The sequence below is a fragment of the Cibotium barometz genome, chromosome 40, assembly GCF_041138505.1.
Source record: "Cibotium barometz isolate CiBa-2024 chromosome 40, ASM4113850v1, whole genome shotgun sequence".
NCBI classification, from domain to species: Eukaryota; Viridiplantae; Streptophyta; class Polypodiopsida; order Cyatheales; family Cibotiaceae; genus Cibotium; species Cibotium barometz.
Window position 1 is genome coordinate 9,209,102 of NC_141085.1, and position 8,190 is coordinate 9,217,291.

The 8,190-nt window shown below is 43.5% G+C and overlaps 1 protein-coding gene across 1 annotated transcript; it reads left to right on the top strand.

The window, feature by feature from the left end:
- Positions 1-3,096: 3,096 nt before the first annotated feature.
- LOC147615168 (cytochrome P450 72A397-like) lies at positions 3,097-6,697 on the top strand. The gene is made up of 2 exons (XM_086779188.1): positions 3,097-6,012; positions 6,101-6,697. The coding sequence occupies exons 1-2, from the start codon at positions 5,767-5,769 to the stop codon at positions 6,524-6,526; spliced, it is 672 nt and encodes a 223-aa protein (XP_086635314.1). The 5' UTR covers positions 3,097-5,766; the 3' UTR covers positions 6,527-6,697.
- The last annotated feature ends 1,493 nt before the right edge of the window (positions 6,698-8,190 follow it).

Genomic DNA, 8,190 nt, shown 5'->3' on the forward strand with positions numbered 1-8,190 from the left:
TATTGGGTGTGTAAGTGGTGTGACTAGTTTTATGATTGCATGAGCTTCCGGCTAGGGGGCCTTGGAACTCTTTTCCTTGGTACCCGAGACAAAACCTAACCAAATTCTTAATTGGATCCCATCACTACAGTGGTTGGGCGGTTGGCTAACCCATGGGACTGGATGGGGTTAGGCTAGACTGATGGATCCGTAAATTGAGATTTAATTTCTATTATTACGATAGATGAAGTAAATCCCGAATAGAAATTGTTCTATGGATAGGAATCAACGGCTGTGCCTCTTGATGGGGAAAAAAGCGTTGATCCCAATGATCCAAGTGTAAGTTTCTTCCTTGATTTGACCAAGTACCGTTAAAGGTGCAGTCAGATCAGTTGATCCGTAATGATCTTGACTACGTTAGAGTAAAGAGTTATCCTGGTGGAATCGCCCGTGCTTTCTGGGTAAGGGAAGTTTTTCCGGGTTCGGTTTTGGAAAAACCGACAGATTAGTCTCTTGTCCAGATATCTGTGGTGGACGAGGCCCCGCGAGTGTGGATCCCTGTCCTGTGCATGAAGTGCTACTTTCGCTGCTAGTACCACGAATCCGTCGCATGGTGGGGATAGGGATCTCACAATCTATGTGCATGCTCCCCCGCCGTGGGTAGAGCATTGCTCCCCCGTGGTTGAGCCGAGCTCCCTATTTCAGTGACATTCAACTAATTTCTTTACTAATTTCATTTTTTAATGAAGTTATATGTATGTGTGTATGGCAATATGTCTTAATTTTGTGCTCATCTTGCTATTATGTTGCTAATTTGAGCTTATGTTTTTGTGTGTGTGCAAGATTAGATTTAATGTGTGTGGAGGGTATTGCCCTTTCATAATTGATTTGTTGAATTTAACTCCTCTATGTGCATATGATTGAGCTAAGCTCCCCACACTTCCGGGTTAATTCCGAAGAGCGGCACACACACATGAAATTTCTATGTGCATATGATTGAGTTAAGCTCCCCACACTGCATACGTGTGTCCATGTGCAAATGGCATAATTGAAAATTATTTATGCTTAATGTCATTGATGCTTGCATATGTGTGTATAAGTTGGTAGTTTACAAATTTGGAATGCTTATGGTGCTTTATTTTTGTTGCATTTATATGTGTGTGTACACCAATTTCAAATTTCATGATTGCAATTGCATGTGTGTGAAGTTCAGTTTGATTCTCGGGCTTAAAGCTTGTTGCAAGTTTTATGTGTTTGTGTCCAATCTTGATTTGGGCGATTGGAATGCAATTTGGGCTTCTTGATTGTCACATTTTCATGCATGCACACTACTGCAAATGTCAACCTTGGAATGGCAATATATATGTTGATGTTGATCAGAATGGCAATATATATGTGGAGGTATCTAGCAAGCCATCCATAGATGAACAGAAGCCTAGGAAGGGTGGAGTACCTCCTGGCTTTAACCCAAAGAAAGCTTCTTGCCCAAGCAAGAAGCTTGCCAAGTGCAGAAGGAGTCTTTGTTAACCAATGAAAAGTCCAAGACTTTGACCCTAAAAGAGCCAGCATCCCAAGTACATATGAGCGTGGACAAGTACCTTCTAATGCCTATCCATTCTGGTAAAGAGATTGTGCATCTCTATGAAAACGGTAAGGGGAAATATTTCCAATTGCTAATCCCCCATGGCACAAGTAAAATACCAGCTCACCTCTAACAATGAAGACTTCCAGTGAAGATTGTGAACCAACATTTCTTCCTACCACGGTAATATCAAATGAAATTGCTCATGACCTTTGCCAGACTTTTTGTCTAAAGGTAGGAGCATTAGCAAGCTTGATGATTCTACACAAAGAAGTCCAAAAGCATCTTGAAGTGCAAAAACTAAGCAGCAAAACAGGAAGAACTAGAGAATACTTTAGATCAAGGATCACCCCGCCTAGACATTTAGTCCACCATTCCACCAAATGAGAGTCTAACAAAGACAGAGCAGCCCTTTAAGCATTTTTCATGGACTTCTTCTTCTGATAAGAAGCCTCGTCAACCCATTGCAAAGGCGAGCAATGTTCAAAGGAAAGGAAGAAGGGATGATCAGTGGAATGGACATAGACATAACAAAGCAACAACCGAAAACCAAGAAAGAAGAGCGAGGAGAAAGTGCAAATTACCAGCAGTGCGGTAGAGCAATTGGTGAAGCATGTGTGTTTTTGGGGTAAGGTCTCGTGATCGAGTCTTACTTCCAGCTCTCATCGGTAAAAATCGCAAACGAGGATGAGGACTATGTGAAACCAATACGGATTCCATTAGCTCTCTCTACAGACAATAGAGTGGTAAAGGTCTTGTCTAGCTGCCCTTGACTACTCTCAGGAGTGGATCAGAATAGTCTATCATTCAAGCAATGGACGGCTATGGGTAAACCAACTCTAAACCCCACTCCTTGTTTAAAAACCTTCTCCGACATATCTACTCATCATCATGTCAAGGCATGTTGTGTACGGAATTGTATATTCAAGACGTAAAAGTGCCTTGTAAATTCTACATAGAGAACCCAAGGGAAGCGGCCGAAGATGTGCTACTAGGTCGTAGTTGGCATCGTAGCCACAAATGTGTTATCGATTTGGTGGATAACAAATTTAACCTCACCATTGATAATGTCAATTTGACCACTCAAATGGAAGAACCGGAACCAAACCTAAACCCTTGGGTGTTTGAAGTATTTGATGAAGACGATGACTTGCCGGTTGAACCAAAGAGCCCATGAATCAAGCCCACTTCTACCTCCCGTAAACCTCAAGTCCAAACACCTCATAGAAGGAGGGTTCAGACAAAGCACCAAGACACCTAAGTATGGCTCCCTAAAGAGTCACCTCTACAATTCCGCATTCCAATAAAGACTCCTTAGTATGGATTCCAAGAAGAGCAGAAACCCCAAAGGAATCCAAGGCTGGATGGTATCACCAAAGTTGTCGGACTCAAGGAGCGGTACGGCTGGGAAGAAGAACGCAAGGCACAGGAAGCAAACGAATGCAAGGGTTGTGAGGATTGCCAACTGGTTGTTACTTTGCATTACTTGTGGCAAAAGCAGAAGTATAATTGGTCACAGTAGAGTGCACCTGTGGTTGTGTACTGTGTACACAACCCTTCCTCCCCCACCCTAGTGTGTCCATCACACCCACACCAACCATTGAGGTGGATCCACCATCAGCCATGCACAAAAGAGGGCCCAACCAAAAGAACAAACCCATGCAAGGGATGAGCCCAATGATACCAATCTTCCATTTTCCCACACAGCCATAAACTAGGATGCTTGGGTGCCCTTATCCTCTTGATTACTTGCATGTGTGCGTTGTCAACGTACTTTGAAACAACGTGCGTCCTTCTGTTCACGTGTAAACATCTTGAAGCGCTTGAATGAAGATGGACCCTGCAACCCATACCATTTCTGCAGCACGTCCTCTTCGTATGCGTGTCTTTCTCAAGTTTATATGAACAGCTTATAGAGCTCGAACGAGCATGAACATCAAGGCTATGATTATATTCGACGTGAGGAATCGATGGACATCGACAGAGATCTGAGAGTACATCGCAAAGTAGATAATTTCGAATTCATTACCACATTTGAATCTGAGCTACACGTCATTCATCAAGTCATAGGATTTTCGTGTTCATTTGTGTGAGTGAAGCTTAACAGAGAAAAAAAAAACATACATAAAGTATGGCGGGGAGTTGGCACAATCCTCCCCAAAATTCTATAAATGCATATAGGATAGGAGTCAGGATCTCATGCTAGATATTAGTTTATCATTGTATATAATCATTTTTTGGCAATATACAAAAGATTAAGTCATGTGCCTTGTCTTTTGCATTTGCATAAGTGATGAGCATTACAAGTTCATTAAGGTGTGGAAGCTTTAATGAAGCACGCTTCAGCATGCAGGTTATAGTGGTATCAAAGAAACAGGTCAGTCTAAAGCAAGTCCTTGTGTTAGGGTTTTTTCCATAAAGGGTACATTAGGGTTCTTCTGTACTCATTTGCGCAAGTCTGCATAGGTCTTTGCAGTCGATCCATGCATTAGTTTGCATGCAGGTTTGCTAGAGTTTAGGTTAGGTAGGCATGTCAACTTTTTTCTCTCTTCATAGAGTTTCTATCAGATTTGTAACCGCTAGAATATGCAATCTGGGGGTGAATTGCCAAGCAGGTGTTTAGAGGCGCAGTGAACACTTTGCAGTACTTGTGCAAAAAGTAGGAGTATTGGTCGAAACAGTGGTTTGTGCACCCATGATTGAGACTCGACAGCAGGAGGGAGTCTCCCGAGCATGGAACAGTTGGATTTCTCACTAGTTGGAGAACTTCAAAGGATTTTGGGCTGGTGCAAGACCAAGAAGGGGTACTGTTATCAGACTTTGTAGAGCCTGCACAAGGGCAGGAGAAAGTCTCAAAGAACTAGCAGAAACCAGAGATGGTGACAGCACCAAGAGCCGAGAGTCATGCGAGCCTAGTTTCAAAGATAATTTCCGAAGTGGCGACTATCCGAGAGGACGTAGCATTGCCAGAGCCATCAGAGGAAGCAGAGCCGTTTGAGAGCGAGTTGTGACTATAGTTGGACCAGGTTGGATGTTTTGCAAGAGGAGAGTCATGTTCCCCTGTGCTCCAAGTTTAGCAGGCATGCATCACAAATGCGAGTGCAACGTGGACATAGCTCCAGACTCAGTACGAAGGCCTTTGTGTGAATATATGCTCTTATGTGCGTGTGTGTGTGTGTGTGTGTGTGTGGAGTGCGTGTGAGAGAGCATATCTTGATACAGAGTTCTACACCCACTATTGGGCACTGATGACGTTAGTGGGGATGTCGTAGTATCTAGTCCATACTATGCATAATGGAGTTGATAGTTATATAGTCTTGTGGGTTGACTACCATGAGTATATAACATGCACGTTCCTAAAAGGCGAATTTGGGCATGTTCCTAGATTCATCTAGGTATATAATTCAGCTGTATTAGCGGACATGCAGATTTCACATTGTGAATTTTTCGTCCGAGTTGTGGCCAGTTGATTTCTGCTTATTCTTTCGATCTTTAGCGGTGCATTTGCCCTATCAACTACTTATTCGCTGTACTAATTCTTTTTATTTGCTTCTTCCCTTAGTGCTAGGCTTCATTATGGTTGAGTCTGCCTTGCATCTCCGGAGGTTTGACGGAAGCTCAGTACGAAGGCCTTTGTGTGAATATATGTGTGTGTGTGTGTGTGTGTTTGTGCTTAATGGAAAGTTTAGAGGCCAAATTGGAACCTTCTAGGTAAGCAGAAAGGGATTGCCCCAGGTGCCAAGGTAGGACCCAGATGTGGGGTGGCCCAGGGTGTGAACGCACTTTATTGGGCTTTGTGCTGGCTGACCAGTGACGACCCCTACAGATGCAGATAAACTGGTGGCTGAGGGGCAGATGAGGGCATTGTACGCCAGTCCCTGCAAAGCCCAAGTCAGGGGCAGCAGGAGGCAAGTTGAGTATCAGTGGAAGGGTGTACCCAAGCAGAAAGATCTAGCCCAGAAATAGCTGGAACTATCAAAAGGCGACTGAAATTCAGCAAGTCAACTTAAATGTGACGGGATTGTGTTGTGAGGCTTACATCAAAAATAAGGATTTCTTGCAGGTTTTTACCCACGACAACCAATCGGCTCCGATGGAGATTGACGAAGGAGATCACAACGATACTGGAAGAGATTATTCAGAAGCGGTTGGGTTCTTCCAAAGTGGGCAGAAACGACCTGTATGGAAATGATTTATTGGGACTGATGATGTCTGCCTACAGGGAGGAATTGCAAGGAAGTCAGAAGAACCTGAACATGAGTTTGCAAGAAATCATCGATGAGTGCAAAACATTCTTCTTTGCTGGTCACGAGACGACATCCTCGTTGCTTACATGGACAGTTATGCTTCTTGCTGTTCATTCTCAATGGCAAGAGCGGGCTCGGGAAGAAGTCCTCAACCTTTTTGGCACGCACCATCCAGATGGGGAAGCTTTGAACCAGATGAAAATTGTAAGCTTGAAATGTTTTCTGGGTGTGACCATATGTGTGCACGTTTGCTGTTTCTATGATATGCTAACACCTGAAACAACTATGACAGGTTGGGATGATTCTGTATGAATCATTGCGATTGTACCCTCCGGTCACAGGTGTTTTCAGAGAGGCATCAAAGGATATGAAACTTGGTGATACTTTAATACCTGGGGGTACCACCTTCTTAGTCCCCATACTTCCCTTGCATGTTGATCCTGCATTTTGGGGCCCAAACGCCCATGATTTCGATCCTCAGCGCTTCGCGGATGGTGTTTCGAAGGCTTGCAAACATCCAATGGCTTATCTACCCTTTTCAACAGGCCCTCGGAATTGTGTGGGCCAAAACTTCGCTATGATGGAGGCGAAGATCGTTCTTTGCATGGTCTTACAGCGCTTTCGGTTCCATCTTTCCCCTGGGTACAAGCATGCACCAACTGCGATGTTAACATTGCAACCTGAACACGGAATGCAGATCATTTTGGAAACCCGTTGATATGTGGTCAAGGATAACTATTGTCCAACTGTTATCTCTTAGTGCAGCTGTATGAACCAACTGTTATCAGCTATATGTAGACATGAACCAAACTTCATATTGTGGGATTGGTAACTTGGCGGTAGGACCTAAATGGCTCACTTGAAATCTCGATTCAATGCTTGTCCATTCGTTTTAGTGCACTAGAGTATCACTCCAAATTGTTAAAGAACTTAAAGCTTTCTACTAGCACTAGTAGACCACCTCTTGGAATGACTATTTGTGAATGGTGGGACAGTACAGGCTGCTCGAACTATTAGCCTTCCGTACCTCTGTTGTTTCGGCTGTGCAGATAATGCCAACTGCAAAGTACAAATGAAGAGAGAACATGACTGCACGGTTTTGTTAAGACAGCAATCTTAACCTCTATACGTCATGGAGCACAGCATCTGAGCAAGGTGGTTTTTTGAGGGGCGTCATGCCCGTTTTGGGCGTTTTGACTGTAAAATACATCCACTTATTTTGAGTGCCTATCGAAAAATTAAATAAATAGTGAACAAACGAGCATTATTTCTGTTGAGCCCATCATTTTGAAGGGTGACCTAGTTTGTCAAAAATCATCGGAGAGGGAGAATTTTTGAAAAGGAGAAAAGAGAAGAGAAAACAAGTGTTTGGGGGTTTCTTATGAAAGAATGTGCACAAAGCGGAAGCAAATAAACATGAGAGAGAGAAAGATTGCAAGCAAGAACAAGAGCTTTATTAGCTTGAGGTTACAGAGTACAAGAGCTAGCAAACACGGCAATGTAAGATGATTGAATGAATAAAAGAGGGCAACTCTTATATACTTGTGCATGAAGCAAGTCGGCTGTAGAAAACAGGCCGACAGGACCTCCACAACAGCAAAAGGAAGATGCAATATTTTAACACTCCCTCTGTATCTTAAAGTGTGCAAAAAAGTCAGAAGAAAACTGATGACGAAGGTGCGACCATGGACACCTCAGCATGGTTAGTACTGAGTACACCTCGAAAAATGCACATGTCAGCTTCTTGTCTTCAGAAAACTTAATGCCACTATAAAGAGCAAAAGAAAATCTGCTTGGCTTCAAACTCAAAGTAGAACTGTGAACACATCACATCTAATAACCTCGAACAAATGAACATGGAACACATCCTGTCCATAGTCTCTGCTGACCAATAGTTCTGGAACTCATCTGAACCATGAAGGAAACTTGGTTGATCCTGGAACTCATCCGGACCATCAAGTGAACTTGCCTGTCTTTATACTTGGAACTCCGACACATGGGTCCCATGCTCCAGATTTAATATAAGAGAGCTTTTGAAAGTCCCCTCTCCCGTCCACAAGCCGTTTTTGGAAGACAGCACGCGGGGGGATGCCCTTAGGATCAGAGCAGGACACCAGTCATGTTCTCTCCAGTCTGTAAGGCCTTGGGAGAGCTGGGGTTATCACTAGATGAGTCTGTGTTAGTGTCCTGTAACTTGTCTTTGCCCTTCTTTGAAGACTTGCCCTTGTCCTTGGCTTTGCCTTTATCCTTTGACTGACAATCCTTTGACAGGTGGCCTTTCTTCCCACACTTGTAACACCGACTCCGAACTTTCTTCTGCACCGTCATGCGTGCCTGATTAGGTCCAATAGACGATGAAACTTTCAATTTTCCCTGTGAAAC

Excerpts from the sequence above, each read along its gene's own strand:
- LOC147615168 (XM_086779188.1), top strand. The coding sequence starts at position 5,767 with ATGATGTCTGCCTACAGGGAGGAATTGCAAGGAAGTCAGAAGAACCTG. Across the intron at positions 6,013-6,100 it reads CTTTGAACCAGATGAAAATT|GTTGGGATGATTCTGTATGA; the intron begins GTAAGCTTGAAA and ends CAACTATGACAG.